Source organism: Seriola dumerili, unplaced genomic scaffold (assembly GCF_002260705.1).
Source record: "Seriola dumerili isolate Sdu_G_001 unplaced genomic scaffold, Sdu_1.0 BDQW01000003.1, whole genome shotgun sequence".
In the NCBI taxonomy this organism is placed as follows: domain Eukaryota; kingdom Metazoa; phylum Chordata; class Actinopteri; order Carangiformes; family Carangidae; genus Seriola; species Seriola dumerili.
The window spans coordinates 9,344,437-9,360,725 of NW_019174258.1; the positions used below are offsets into that span (position 1 = coordinate 9,344,437).

General features: G+C 39.0%; 1 protein-coding gene across 1 annotated transcript in view; it reads left to right on the forward strand.

Annotated features, from left to right (window-relative positions):
- The first annotated feature begins 3,420 nt into the window (after window positions 1–3,420).
- Window positions 3,421–16,289, forward strand: part of tox3 (TOX high mobility group box family member 3) — a 38,561-nt gene continuing 25,692 nt past the window's right edge. Inside the window, exon 1 of the mRNA XM_022744162.1 lies at window positions 3,421–3,522. Coding sequence (XP_022599883.1) covers window positions 3,421–3,522 — 102 coding nt within the window. The remainder of the gene's footprint in view (window positions 3,523–16,289) is intronic.

Below are 16,289 nucleotides of genomic sequence, written 5' to 3' on the forward strand. Positions count from 1 at the left end.
TTTTTTATTGCAGACATTTTGACATGTCTTGGCAGGGAAGGCACAGGTGTTATTAATAGCATTAATTACGCCTGTGATTTTCCTGCTATGGCCAGTCATAATGTTTGCAATGAAGAGGACTTCACTATATACATACATACATACATACATACATATATATATGTATATACAGTATATATGTATTTGGGTGGATTATTATCATCTAAAGTTCAACTAATGAACTGTTCATCTTCATCTTTACATTACAAAGAGTTCTATTTAATTTTAGTACAGTTTCCTATAATAAACAATTTTCCTGTTTCTGAAAATTCTTCAGTAACCAGATACATATTTCCTTTAAAACTGTCAACATTTTTTTTGAGTTTTGTTTTTTACTGCACTCAGTATTACTTTCAAGGCTTTGTTTTCTATTTCTTTATGACTTTCATCTTACACAAGCCTTTCAACTGTTTCACCAGTAAACAATAAACTATTGTTACTTGTTTTTTTCACTCATACAGTACAGCTACCTATAAACCTGATCAGACAGTCTTAAAGTTGGTGGGCTTCTATACATCCCTGTGTACACATATTCTCCTCCAATGCTGTGAAGTACTTCCACTGAAAAATAATATATCTGATCTGATTGGCTGGAAATAACAGTTTCCAGCAGCTGCCTCAAAGAAACACTTGCACAAACTTGTTTCTGACTCAGACCCTGAGAAGAAAACTGAGACGTGCGTTGGGAGAATTGTACTATATGCACAGACCTCATGCACACTGTAAGCATTTACAGGCAGGTGCACAAGGTTGTGTATGAATCCCATTTGGTTGAATCATCACTACAATATAACATGTTTAAAACACGTGTATTAATATCATGAAAGTTCAAAAAACAGTTTCAAATACTGCATTTAGCATAATAACAAGAACAGGGCGTTCTGTTTTCCTAGTGGCCTCTAAGCACCACCACCCCGCCCTTCCCATTAGCTGTGGTACTTTCTCATATTTGTCTTTTGTCCTCATTTTTGATAATTACTAAATAGCTGATTATTATTATTGCATCTGACCATTATTTTTGTATGGGGTAACAAACAGGGCTGTAGTCATGGCAAATGTCTGACTGACGTCTGGTTTGTGGAAAGAGAGATACATTACAATTTCCTGCAATATAGAACAGTAGCTTGACAAATGCAGAGATGAATATGGCACATCTGGATGATTATACTGTACTTCTGTGCATAAAAGTGTAGTGCAACTGAATATACATGCAGGAGAACAAGTGCAAATACTGTAAATAGAAAGCAAGTGTATCTAATGTAGAAGTTAAATAATGAGGTCAAATGGAGGACACAACCCCAGGTGATGTTTGAACAAAAAAACAGCAGGAAGCAATTGGAAAACAACCTAGCCAAATGACAAAAAAACAGATTATTCAAAGAAATTATAATGGCAACAGGGATATGTGCATGCAGACTTTTAAGATAAATAAATGGGAAGAAAAAAGGTAGCGTGGTGTGTCACACCTTTCAGTTTTCAAAAAACAAAGATTCAGCTAAACAACTTGCTTCTGTCTGTTTTTTTTCTGCAATAACACTATCTAACTCTACAATGCTGCAGATCCAACTCTGGTTTGTTTCCCAAATTTTACACATTTTACAATTGTATTTATTTATTCATTCATTTATTTGCACTTGCTTACTTTGAAATTCCTGCCATCCTGCACATTTCTTTATGTACACTAAACCTTGACATAAAGAAATACAAGGATAAAGGTATGGATGTCTAGACACTGAGAAAAACATGCAAGCATTCGCAAGTTTGCCTGGGGTGGCACAAACAGAAGCCATGTGCATGCAAGTTGAAAGTGTTTCAACATAAGAAAAAAATGCCCTTATTCCGGGACTTTATGACTCTAATTCATCGTGTACGGAAACTGTAGAAAAAAGGGAAAAGATTGGAGGGAAAACAGTAAATTGTTAGATGCTCCCAGCTAACATCTAGTTGGTAAAGCCTACATTAGATATCTTAGGTAATGGACTGAAAAAAAACATTCCAGTGGTCACACCTGAGTACAAATGAAAATTCACAGAAGAAAAGGCAAAAACAAACACTATTAAGTTTAAAACAGGTGCATTGAAATTGAAAGCTCCTCGTTAACATTAACATTGGTGATGTAAGTGAAAATGTGATGAAATGTAAAGTTATACTTGGCTCAAAATGCTCAACTGTTTGACAGAACATCAGAGTATCCACTTTTTCAAAGTTAGCCTGACTTTGTTCCCCTATTACTGTAACTAGCATACATTCAGGTCACATGTGTAACCACTGGTTTCTTTAAAAGATAATTAAACGGTGATGTTTGAAAATTCAGATGTTCACTTAAAATACTTGATCTCTTCTGGTAGCCTATCTCTAGAATCGCCAAAGACTCTTCTAACCCTTAGGGTGAGAAAATCTTCTGTCCACTGAATGATAAATATAAAAAAAAATTTTAACTGGTTTTCCAAATTGTGCTTCTGTTTGCAAATCAAAAGACAAATGACAAAATACAGCAAGGACTGATGTGGCATATGTTAGAATAATAAAATGTACATATGCAGAACAGCCTGCTGTAATTGTAATCAATTATCATATGCCAACATGTCACATGGACTTAAATGCAGTGTTTTCATGGGAGTGGCTTAGTGTGTTTGGGGAGTGGCTGGCTTGTTCACACATTTTGCCTTGTTCATCACTACGACAGGCAGAGCCAAAGGCAGAACCGGGACACTCAGTGTACTACATCATATTCACTAATTGCACCATCTGTGGAGTGTTGTTTTGCTTGTTTTACAAACCCTCCAAACGCTGCATTTAGCAGATGGGCTCGTGCGGCCAGCTAGCTACTTAGTTTTAAACTGGTTCACCAACTTGTTTTCTAAGTTGGAGAAATGAACTTCTGAGAGACACGGCGAAGGACAAGTACACATATTCTGTGTACGCGTACTGTTGTGACGGGCGGACTTACTTGGTGGTTATCAAGTTCAGTTTTCATTTTTCTTTTTCCTGCATCCGAAGCGCGAGGAAAAAGGAGGTGGACCCACGCGCAGTCGCCGGTCTCGTGGCTTCTTTGTATACAGCAGCAGCTGTGTGTAAATGCATGGGCACACAGCGTCTACTGCTCCTTGAGCGACAGCTTATTGGGCTCAGTCCAACCTTCATGTTTCTTCCTCAGAAATGAAGCGGCTGAACCAGGCGTAGAAGAGGAATATCAAAACTTTGCCCGAAGCCTTTCTCCCTACAGCAGTATCTCATTTACCCCAACAAAGCTGGGGTCAGTTTCGCTGCCTCTCTTTCTCCGTCTCCCTTGTCTCTGTGCGCTTGGATTGTAAACGGCAGAAACAAATTGAGCTCCGTGCAGAGTAGGCTACAGCTACAGCTGCGCGGCTCCCTCACATCATGGATGTAAGATTTTATCCGACTGCTGGTGGAAATTCTATTCCAGGAGATCCACAGAACCTGGATTTTGCCCACTGTTTGGGCTACTACAACTTCAATAAGGTGAGAAACCCATCTGTTTTGTGCTTTAGCCTAGTTTTGTGTTGTGTGTCCACGCTGGTGCTGAAACCGTGCTCCGTAACTCCGTAGCTCATCTGGTCTTTTTGTGAGTGAAAATCTGTTTAAAAAATATTTGATTTAAAACAAGTGATATGCTAATTTTGCTAATTGTCTCCATTTAGCTTACTTCCTCCCTATTACCACTGCCTTTCTAAAGTTGCCTAATGAATTCTGCCCTCCCTTGCCGCAAACTTTGTTGTGTGTTAATGGCAAGGAGAGTACAATGCAAGTGCACTGACTCTGTGTTACTTTTTGTGTGGCTCAGTCCAGCCTCACTGCACCGCTAAACTCTCACTATAGAGTGATGTGATCCACAGTCATAGGCGCTGTTGGATACACAGTTTCATGTTCCTCAACATCAGTGGTGGATCATTGCATCAGCAACCTACATTAGGCTACAGTGTGAGCATTAAATGTGATCAAAGTATGATGCAGTGTATCAAGTGTCAGATAAACTCCTCTGCTCCACTGTAATCCAGTTTCAGTTCTCAACATGTTAAATAGTATGTAATAGAAACACTTGTTTGTCCTTTGGCATGTAGATTTCTTGTGTTAATCTGAATGCAACATTATCATCAAGTTACAGGCTGTTTAACTTTTATTCAGAGTATTTCACTAGCTTTAACAAATTGGGGTTGCTCTTTTTTGCTTTTTTAGATAGTGCCTGAAATGAACTCTGATTATCAGTTTTCAACTTCACAGCTCCACATAGAAATATATACACAGAAAGAGAAATAGACAGCAGACTTTTTATCTGTTCAGTATGAATGTGTTCATTGTCAGCAATACGCTGTGTTGTGCACTTATCTTATCTAAACATGGCCTCAGTAAACCCACAGACTGTCATACTAATAAAAACAGCCTCATGATGTACAGCATAGTTTTCTCTCTCAGGTTGGATAGCCTAGTTTCTGCATTTAACATTGTTAATGTTAATGCAGGAAGTTGTTGTATTCACCTTGCTACATCTGTATACAGAGTGTGCAGTGCTGTTTCTGAGTTGTTAATAATAACATTGATGAGGAATGACAAGTTTATTAACTCTCAAATGTGAGACTGAGGTTATGTAAAACACAGTTGATGGTTTGTGATATTTTGTCAGTGATGTAACACTTGAACTATTAGGCCAGTGATCCATCAGCAGCTTGACTCCTATGTTCCACAGCAAGAGAGAACATCACTATGACAGGCAAAAATCACACAACAGCGGCGTGCTGCTTTTATGAAGTCTAAACAATGGTACCCCTTACATCCCCCATCCCTCCACACACACACACACACACACACACACACACACACACACACACACACCTCCCCCTCCCAAATTATTCAGCCCTTGCAATCTGATGCTGCTCAAAACAGTTACCAGGTTTCTCAGTGTTTCATCAGCTCTTTGTCATGTGGCCAAGTTGTCATATGTGCCCAATTTCATCATGTCTTCATCAGCCTTGAGAAATTTTAACTACATTGCTTTGAATTGGTGTAAGAGACGAAGCGCGATTTTATTCCTGCTCACATTCCCCAGGTCAAGTGAAATTTTCCATCTGTAACAGTAATTGGCCACAATGCAAAAGGAGGCAGAGAGCGAGAGGGAGGGAGAGTGGTGAGAAGGTGCTTATCCAGTATCTCTACCAGTTATTTTGGAGAGAGAGAGTCGGGGGGGGGGGGGGGGTACAAAGCATGCATTTCATGCTAATTACAAAGCCTTTCCATGGTGAACAAATAGATTCTTTTGCATGCATCTTTCAAATAAGCCTCCAGTTTATTTGAATCAACTTGCTGAAAGGTAGCACAATACGGAGTGGTTAGTCATCCAAAAGATGTGGCATGCTTACAAGTCACACAGAACTAAAGCATTACTTCTTACATCTATTTATAAGCTGTCACAGCACCTTTTTTGCAAACAACTTTCACTAGATTCACAGTTTTGATTTGAAAACAGGCAATACCCTCTCAAAAGGCTGGCACAGGAAATGTTCAATTTTAATGACAACAGAGACAAGAAGGGCCCAGAGGCACTTTGAAACATCAGAGATTCTTTTAAATTTACAGAAAAATCCAAACGAGTGGCACAAACTTAATTAGGTGCTGCAGTCATGACTAATGAAGCTGCCTGTTTTTTGGCTCTGAGATGAAGGAGAAACAGCAGTCCTGAAGAGGAACATGCCACAACTTCACACAGCTGAATAATGCTCATAAAATATATTTAGCAAGAAAAATCACTTGCTGTAATCTGGTAGAATTAAACTCTGTTCACTCTTAAAACTCTCTTAAAGAAAATGTAAAAGGTTTATTTCTGTGATTTTGAGTGTTCAGGTGGGTGACAGTGCTGTCACAGCAGGGTCCATTTCTCTTAAACCTCCCTGACTTAAGGTTGAGCATAGATCAGTTCTGCTCAAGGGCATACCCATCAAGTCCCCTACTTGTACTTTCAGCTTGCATTGTTTTCTGATTGTCTGCTAAAGTTTGGAAAATTATAGTATAAAATACTTTTAATAAAAGTTAAACAGCCTGTATATACTTGTGTATGTCTGTATACATATAATATAGTTCTCATTTGTCCAGTTTATCATTTTGGTGATGCCAGTGATGATGTGAGACAGTTAAACTTGCGTGGTTTTTCTGGGCCAGCTCTTCAGTCAGGCACAGCATTAACCAAAGACAAGGAGCTGTTTGGTTTTTTATTTTTTTTTATTTGTAAAAGCCAAACGTGACTGACTTTAATGGTCTCATGAAAGGGACCCTGTGTTATGCCCATATTTATGGCCATCTGGTCTTTTTTTTCTTAAGGTTTAATAATGTTTCAGATACAGTATCCATTTAGTGTGGGCTTTCATTACCTCCAGGCAAAAAGAGACTGAAATTACCAACAGATGTTAATACAAACTCTTCACCTACACTGGTGCGAACACTTGAGGTTTATTTGCAAAACTAATACCAGCACCACAGAGACATCATAATTCTTTGTAGTTGAGAACTGGCCATACATCAGAGTTTTTTTTAATGACACCGTTGCAGAGACACATTGTAGATGGAAAGTTACAAACTTGTGTGACCTGTATCATTGTTGATGTTGAGCACTGTAAGAGGAAGTATAGATTTTGTGCAAGTTATCATTATTTTTTAAACAGCCTCTTTTGACTTGAAGCTCAAATCCTGGTTTTAAAACTATATATCTACTATATATTATTAATAGTTTTTATAGGTAGTCACAAATGCAACAGAAAAAACAGAAAGAAAAAACGGTGATCTTATTTTCATCAGCATGTTAGCTGAGCAAGGTAACCAACTTTGCCATGTTGTGGAAAACTACTCATGTCATGTTCAGCATGAAATTAGATTGCGATTTTAATTTCTATTGACTGAATTCTAAATTAAAGCAACATTTAATAGTTTGGTTGGTTGCTTTGTAAACGGATACTCCTGTTGCTCCTCTGTATTTCTGACAAAGTAGCTGCTCAGGTTGCGTTTGGTCTTTTATTAAACCACACTTTCTGATTTCACCAGTAACCGCAGGTGTCATCAGATCAACCAGGACTAAAAGCTTAAGCAATGCAAGTTTATAATAAGACAAATTCTCTATTACAGCACATAGACAACTTTGTCCTTTATAATCTGAACTTAGATAAAGCACTCCTGAGAATTTATTCACCATCTACTTTGTATTTTATTGTCCATTCACCCATGATATGAAAGACTAACTGTGCTGTGAAAACAATGATTAGGAAGTTGTTCAGACAGTAAGACTTGACATGATGATGTAGGGGTGCAGCTGCAATTATCAGAGGATTTTATGGAGCCTGTAAAATGTGCTGTAGGTGGAACAGAAACCTGCTCATGGTTCATGTTGCTCGCACTGACCCATGCGTACATAAGGAAACCAAAAACAACAAAGATTTAAGGAACTGGGGGAAGGATCTTAGTGAATTATTGTACTGTCACAGCAGCACACCCTTTATTGTGTCCAAACCAAGCTTCTTTTGTGTCTGCTGTCCCCCCTGCTTCCTTGGGAGGGAAGGGGTTAACACTCAGCTCAACCGGGGGGCCTTGTGCATCTCTCCAGTGTACACAGCTGGTGCCATTTCATCACACACATTCTAAACATATCCAAACACAACTTTAAATGTGTGTGTGTGTGTGTGTGTGTGTGTGTGTGTGTGTGTGTGTGTGTGTGTGTGTGTGTGTGTGTGTGTGTGTTGTGTGTGTGTGTGTGTTTAACCCCAGAGGCTGTCTGCTTTGTCAAACTCAATGGTTGATGGATATGACTCCAAGGTGCATGTTAAATGTTTAAGTGTCCAAAAAGTGAATAGCTGATGTGTTTTGCTGAGTCTTTTAGTTGTAGCCTGTCAGGAGACGTCGTTTAACAGATTTATTAAACACCTAATTTTCCCACTGAGATTAGAGAGTGTTATTTTTAGTCCGTCCACTCCAAGGCACATACTGTACTTGGAGTTCCTACATCTAAGAATGACTGCTCTGTCCAACAGACCACACTAAACGTATGTCTGTACAGAGCAGATGTTTCTCAATGCACAGGTCTCCACTTCCAGCACTGGGTCTTAACATGGATTTCCTCTCAACAAAGTTGCTGTGATCCTACAAGGACACATCAGTGATAGAGACATATTTGTGGAAACTGTATAATTGTGTTTGAAAACTGGCTTTTAAGGGGTTTACAGGGGTTGTTTCTGAAGACGTTGTGTGGTTGTTTTAAACCATGAGCCTGATAGTCTCTGATTCCTGTGGCACCACATTATCACAGCTGTCAGTCTCTTTACTTTGTTGATCATGTTAAGATGTTGACATTGTAGACATATGACACGTATGCACATGCACAAGCAGCAGCTAAGTCTCTCAGAATTAGCTTCTCACTTTCAAGCTGTTTTTCCAGAATAATCTGAACCAACATTGTGAACCTGTGGGAAACGTAAGACCAGGTTATCTGTTTTGTTTATGAGGTGGATGTGACAATATGGCCCTGAAATCTTATACAGACATAGACCATTACCCCGATCAGCACTCGTAAAGACCTTCTGTAATCCTGCCATCACTGCTCATAAATCCTCTTCATTACATCTCCCAGTGCTTTACTCTGTGTTGTTCATTTAGACAAACCTCACACTCTAAAATAGTTTCTCTTCTGCTGTGTTTGGCAACCCACTGTCCATCTGACATGGCTGTAGACAAAGAACATGTGATTTCATGACCAGGGACAAATCAGGGCCTAAACACAAAGTACAGTTAAACCAGTTCAAGAATCAATTCTTACATGTTGGATGTCTTTGTAGAGTGGGCCTGCCGTGTGTGTATGACTTTATGTTTCTCCATGAGGATTAACCCCAGCAGTGTTGGTCCCCACTGAACTAAAACAACAGTCTCTTGCTGGAAAATGTGTAGCTACATGCTGTTTCAAAAACATCTCTTTCAGTGATAAAGAGGATGAATGCGCAGGAGAGACACATTTGTTATTGGATTTTGATCATGTACACAGCATCGCTGCACCATCCATCAAACCATGTAAGTGCCTGAGGAAAAATTGTTTCTTTCGACATCCAATGTCATACATTAAAAGAGGAGTTACTTGTATTCTTCAAAGTGTTGAATGGCTATTTAAATGTTCTGTTAATGATCATTGGTTTGTCTTCATGATTTCTTTAATAGCTATTTTTTCTGTTATTTTTATCATTATCAGATCCACAGTAGAGTTTAGATGTGTAGTACAATACAATCTATTGCTTGAATGAAAATTGCTCCTTGTGTCGTTATTACTTTTCTCCAAAACATGTTATTATTTGATGCTTCATTACTGTGCAAATGGAACATGGCACACTAATAACTCCAATGTGTAATTTGTTTTAATTTTGGTGGTTTTGATTAAACCATATACAGTATAGCATAAAAGGGCTATCCACACTGGCATCAATTGCAGTGTTGTATTCAAACACATTTTAACTAATGTGTTTGTTTTTTTTTTTGTGTCTGAGGAAAAGCCAAATAAGCTAAGCCCACTCCAAAAACATCCATAAATCCTAGTTCCACGCTGAGACTGAACTCGTCTATGAGAAAGTTGAAGGATTCTTCTTATTTTCTGTGAACACTGTGCTCCTTTTGAATCAAACGAGAGATATTTTTCCACTGTGATAAACTGTTTTAATCTGGTTTTGGCTCACTACATCTTTGACAGCCTCAACCTTGCTGACTTATTAAATGGAAGGGGGGAAAAAAAAGTCCCTGTGCCCCAAAAAACTGCTTTTACCGTGAATTAAGCAGTTTTCAAAAGGACCAGTCAATCACTTCTGGTTGGCTGATTCAATAAGTGTTGTGTCCCTTTAGTGGTTAGCCTCACTGTTAAGGCACATTCATTTTTAAAGCTTTCCAGAGACGCAGCCATTCCATGTTTCATAGATCTAATGTCCAATTCTCTTAATGGGCTCACAGACTGTATCAAAACATTCTGCTGTTTTCCTTTTAAGTTGACTTGCTTGACTTAAGCCCTTGGCTCTTTTCAAGGAGCACAGGCCACTGACGAATGTCGTCCTGCTCACACAGTTATGGGTAAAATTTTCGAGACTGGACTGGAGTTGAATTCATTGCCACGCTGTTTATATCAGACTTCTTTCCTCCAGCTGTTACTGTTATTTTCTCTAAAGTCAGCTTCTAGTCGGGTAAATGCAGAATCACATTTTCAAGATGAAGATATTATTTCCTGTAACACATAAATTAGTCCTGTCAACCAGACTAGAATTATTGGCTGAGTGTAGGTTTCATTTTATGCTTTGATTTAGCTGTGACCATTCCAGCTAAAGCAGCCTACTCATAGAAATATTAGTCACTGTTTCAACAATTGTTCCTGTATCAGTTTGAATGTGAATTTCTTTCTCATTATAGGCTGTGCGGGCTGCAGGTGTGTGTAGTATTACATTTTACGCAGTGTGATTAATTCACCCTTTACAGCGGCCCCCTCCTACATCACACATTCCCATAATGCAGTGTGTTACCAGGTTGTGCTAAAAGGACTGACAATAGTAGCAGGTGTGCAAATACCCCTTAGACCTCTCGGACAAAGAGCTTAAATAATGGGGGTAAATAAAACTTTTATTTGAACGGTCAAATAGATGCCATGTTGTAGAAACCTGCCGCATGGTTCAGGGAAGACTGACTTTGAACGTAACCTGTTTATCGCACAGAAAACTGCGGAAACATCACTTTGAAATACATCTGTTAATGATTAGACTGAATTATTCATTGCTTACAGATATAATAAACATTGGTCACTGTTTTGTCCCTTTTTCGCATGATTCTGTTCATGCTGAGCATCCTGTAGTGATTGTCAAACACTCCCTCACAAAAATACAGTCTGTTTGTGGTAGTTGGATAATGTTGACGTCTGTCTGAGCAGTTACTGCCATAGCAATAATACTGCAGCCTATAAAGCTACTTCACCCCCCTAAATGAGCTTTAATAGTCTCCCAGAATTGGAAAACTGCCATCTCACCCCACCACAGTTTAAATGAATCTTTTATATACATGCATGTGACTGATAAGAGTATTCATTGGCATGAATAGTTTGTTTTTTGTCATAATTTATGTTCTGTTTGAATGATATCAAGCTCTTGATACATTGCACTGATAGAGGATTGTCTCGCTCTTCTGTTAAGTCCCGGAGGAGAATGAAACAGCTGTTACTAGAAAAATATGTTTGCCCTTTATGTCTTCCTTATACTTGGTTTGGCAGAAATGTGTATCCATCTTGGAGAGCAATTTCACCTTTAAAAGGACCTTCTGCACAGGAATTAAACAACAGTTACTCTTTGCTAATGTCTAATATGGTTTATTTATTATTTCTGGCCTCTAATTCACTGTCATTCTCTGCTCGGTCACCAACTTATCACCAATTTTTTACAACCATTTGTACAATTTCTCCCCATAAATAACTTTTATATTTGTGCGAACCGTGATAACTTGACTTGAAGCATGAGGCACTGACCTTTTTCAGCATTGTTCTGTGATCATTATCTATCACTATATCCTAACCAAGAACTGGTTAGAAGAGTTGTCTAAGCATAACCATAAAAATGTAAATCATGTTTCAGCTGTCAGGACGGGACACTGTGGGGGACTGTTGACTCTTTGCGTCACTCTGACGTCGTTCTTTTAGCCATAATTGTCCAACAGTTGCCTTCATTTGAATGAATAAAGGTCTCGAATATTCCTGAAATATCACTGCGCTCAGAATTTCCGTCTCATAAATATCATGCAGAATTCATGAATTGATCTACTTTTTATTTAGTCGCGTGATCAAAAGGAACAATGGACATGGCCTCGGTTAAAAGCTCCAGCCACATAATAAAGGTCCAGTCCCTGAAACCTCAGCTGGGATTATGAATGGGGTCCATGGAATTCTTGAGCCAGCTTCTGATGTTTTTAGGAGTTGAAGTCGAGGCTCATTCACAGCATGTCCTCGTTTATTGTGATGTGTGTGTTTCCGCTGGCTCAACGACTCTCGCATGTGGTCATAGTGTGGGATGGCAGCAGTAGAATCAAGATCAAGGTCTCTGAGGCCTCAGCATTGGCAGGGCTCCCCTCGCTGGACAGCCACCGACGATTCTTTCAAATGACATTCCTTCCAAGGAAACTGATCTACTTCCTCATCTTTGGAGGTTCTGACTCACGGTGTAAACTTTTCAAATACCTGAACAGCCTTGGGAAAGTGTTCTGTCTTTTTTGAAATAGGCTCCACTACATTTGTGTGTCTCCCGCTGATAAACAAGAAGAGAAGCTGAATGATTACACTGTTTCAAAGGCATTACAGGCAGCTGATTAAAGTGTTAGGTCGGAGTTAGCCAAGGTTAACCGTCCATAATGAAACACTTTGAAAATAATGATACGCTGCATGGTTTTATGAAGGCTTGTGGCTGCTCAGCTCAGCAGTGCTGACCTTCAGCAGTTCTGCGAGCTAATCGTAGAGACCCTGCAGCACCCCTGTAGTTTCGAGACTCCATTAGCTTCTGATATGCATCTAGGATAGCAGACCTCGTACAAGGTCTGTCTCTGAAACCATTGCTGTGTCACTGAGGTGGCTGACCATCACTTTCAACCCTCATCATGGGATATGTCTTCAGCTGCTGCTTTGATTTGTGAATGTGGATATGTGGCACAGTCGGTCTCAATGAAGTTGTTGGAAAGAGCAATTTTCACTTTGTATATTGTGGTCAATTAATAAAAAGTAGAAGAAACTTGACACCATAACACTATCAACAGCTATAGAAATTGGTCTGAACAGTATTAGATCACATGTGAGTATTTGTCATTAGTCTCGGTTTCTGCTCTTGCCAGTACTTCATATTTTATATTGAATCAATGCTATATGATTATAAGTAATACCTATCTAGAAAGAGAAACAACATTATTAGCTTTGACTAACAAGTATGACAGCTGTATAAGTTAGTGTGTCTGAAAAGTGTTAAGACTCTCACTACAACTTACTACAGGGTAATAATGTTTCTGCACCCCTACGTTTGTTTTTTAATTAATGTTTTTTATGTTGTTTATTTTTTCCCTCATACATTTATATTTCCATAACAATAAAATCGTATTTCATTCATAAAAATGTTAATTTCATTTGACTGAGTGGCATATTGATAATTGACAAATGTGTGCACTGCTGCTCATGAAATTCTCTGGAGCTACACTAATGTTTACTGTTAATTACTGATTTAACAGCCAGTAACTTGTGCTTGAATACAATCACTGTTGAAATGGCATACTGTCCTGTAGTGTCCTGCAAATAAGTATTTTGCTGATTTGTGCTGTTTTCTGCCGTATAGATGGTGGTGAATAGTGGATGCATGCAAATTGATGTATTATGCTGCTGGCAACACACAGAGGCACATTCCTATTAGCTGTAGTTGATGTAGTGGTGAATTGTCACTAAGTTTAGCTCAACATTTACGAGCATGTGCCCAGCTTACAGTAAGAGTCCCAGTGTACACAGTCCTAACACAGTCACTGGTTTCTGTTTGGTTGTTTTGAGGGTTGAGGGATGTGCAGCTTCACTATTAGTGGGTATTGATATTTTTAGAAGAACATATCCCTAACAGGAACTAATTAACAAATAAGAATAATTGCCCTGTTCTTTCATTCATCACCACAGTCTCTCATAACAGGCAAGCTTCAAGCAGGAACAACAAAGTAGTACATAAATCAAAGTAGTTTCCTTTGCCAAGTCAGAACCCCCTGGGAGGTACCTTGGTGCTTAATTAAAATCCAGAAGGATCATGTTGTAAGTGTAGGTGAGCGAGCCCTGAATAACAATGACAAATCATGCCCCAGAGCATTAGTGTTGTGTTTTGGAAAAGAATAACAGCATCTCTCTTTGTTTTCTGCACCAAATAAACACGATTTAATGTGAAAGAAGAAAACAGTTTTCATTGCATTGTGGCACAAGGACTGTGTTGAATGTAGCTTCTCCTGGATGCAGAACCTGCCAAAACCAGAATTGACATATTAATCTCATAATTATCCACACAGGATTATAATGAAACAGCTCATTATTAGACATTATTTGATGGCTTACCCCTTTTCAGTGCACTGTTTATCATCCCTTTTAAGCCTTTCAATCCCTCACATGTATGTGCCAGCAACAGAATGTAACCATACGTTTGTCAAACTGTCACAGGTCATCAAAGGAAAACTGATGATTTTCACAGAAATTTTCCCTCAGCGATTTAAAGTGGTCGTATATAAGTTTTACTAAACACACGGTGTTTCTTGCTGTTTTTTGTTACAATGGCAACTAGTAACAATTTCAAAAGAGTTGTAAATGTGAAATGTCACTCAACAATATCTGTCTTAACTTTGCTAACATTAGTTCACATTAACCACACCAAGCTGCTGGTCATACCAGACTGAGCACAGCTGTTCCAGCAAAAGCTCTGCTTTGACTGGCAAAATAACTCTCCTCACCACTGAGATCAAAAAGATGCCAAATGATGAAATTCATGTAATATTTTGCGAAGTGCTTATTTAGCATTTTTAAGACTTCATATCCTGTAGTACAAAATTAGTAATGGCACAAAGACATTTGCATCAATGTTCTCTATGTTGTGTGTATTGTTCGATGTCAGAGGCTACGGCGGCAGTCCTCGGGGCTGTTGTCCCTGATCTTTGAGTTTCTAGATCTGACAGTCCTGCAGTGACCAGGCCAGCCAACACTGACTGGTCTCTGGGCTACAGCCAGAGATATTGTGGTAAATCATCAGATGAAAGACGACGTGGAATCCCATTTTCTAGGGACAGCGATTGTAATATAAACTGTCCTACATACTACATACTGCTGTTTCTGCAACCATCATAATTCTGATGTGCACTGGCTCTTAGTAGAGGCTAAAAAAAGAAAAGTACATTAAAAAGGGAATGTGTGTAGTTATCAGCAGAAAAAACCTCTCCCAAGTCAAATCCGCTCAATTACAGAGCTCTGGAGAGCTATCCCCAAGCAACCCTTCCACTGGCTAATCAGTCACAGCAAATTGCAGTGGTGAATATTTCAGACTCGACAGATTTGAATAAAGACATCATGATTATTTCACTATTGTACAGTACCCTCAAATAATTTTAGAGGCCCTTTAGCTGGAGCCAGCATAAACTGCATAACTCCTGATTTAAGAAGAGGGGGGAAAAAGTCGAGGGAGAAAAGCAAACACAAGGGCTGTCAGTCAATGTGCTGAGCTAATTGGGTCGATCTCTTTAGCGAAGATGAATGAAGAGATTAACTCTCCCTATGTGTCCAGTGAATCTCCCCCTCTGGCTCCAGGTAAATTAGCTGATGACAAGTTGACAGTGGGAATTCTGTTTCTCACTGCAAATTAAAGCTGCAGTCAGCTTTTACAGCATGGCGCCCCCTGTTGAAATCACCGATTTTTGTTATTACAGGCTTTTGTTTATATATTGATTAATTGGATTAGTGACGTTTGTCTTTCAGGGTCATTTGACTGAATGCACCTGACTGACATGGGAAACTCTTTTACATGTATTTTAGGCTATAACATGTTTGCTTGCGTTAGTTACAAGTTATTTTCATTAGGTGTTAATCACCTTTGCATATAAACAACAAGGATACCAGGAGATTAGAGTTACAGTATTGCACGTCCAGATGCTCTGTGCAGACCGTATATATTGGTAGAGAATTTGGAGAAACGGGTCAAGAATGAGCCTAATGAAGACAAATGAAAAGTGATGAGAGAACATGTGCACGGGAAGGTGTGAGTGCAGAGCAGACTGTGCCGTGCTCTCATTTATTTTAGTGGAGAAACTCACAGCATGATCCTAAAATAGAGGTCAAGGCTCAAATACAGAAAATGTCAGTGACTCCTTTTTTTAGCTGCCTGCAGTAGAGAAATGGGATAAAAGTGTTCAGAGGGAGCTGTGGTCAAAGGAGGAAATCAATACAGCTGTAAAAGAGGGTCGTACAAATACAACATATACATTTATTTTAAATTGTAAAAAGAGACAGATTCAGGGTTATTTGCTTGTGCGCTCTTTCATGAGCATGAAAGGGGATGTTGGAGGAACATGTCAAAACTATATCTACAGGACATGACAAACCGTCGTGTCTGTACATTTTACAAATTATTTGGATTAACAGTCATTTGCTTTTTAACTGCAGTGTGTATATAGGCTACTTTTTAACTGCAGTGTGTTTATACTGCACA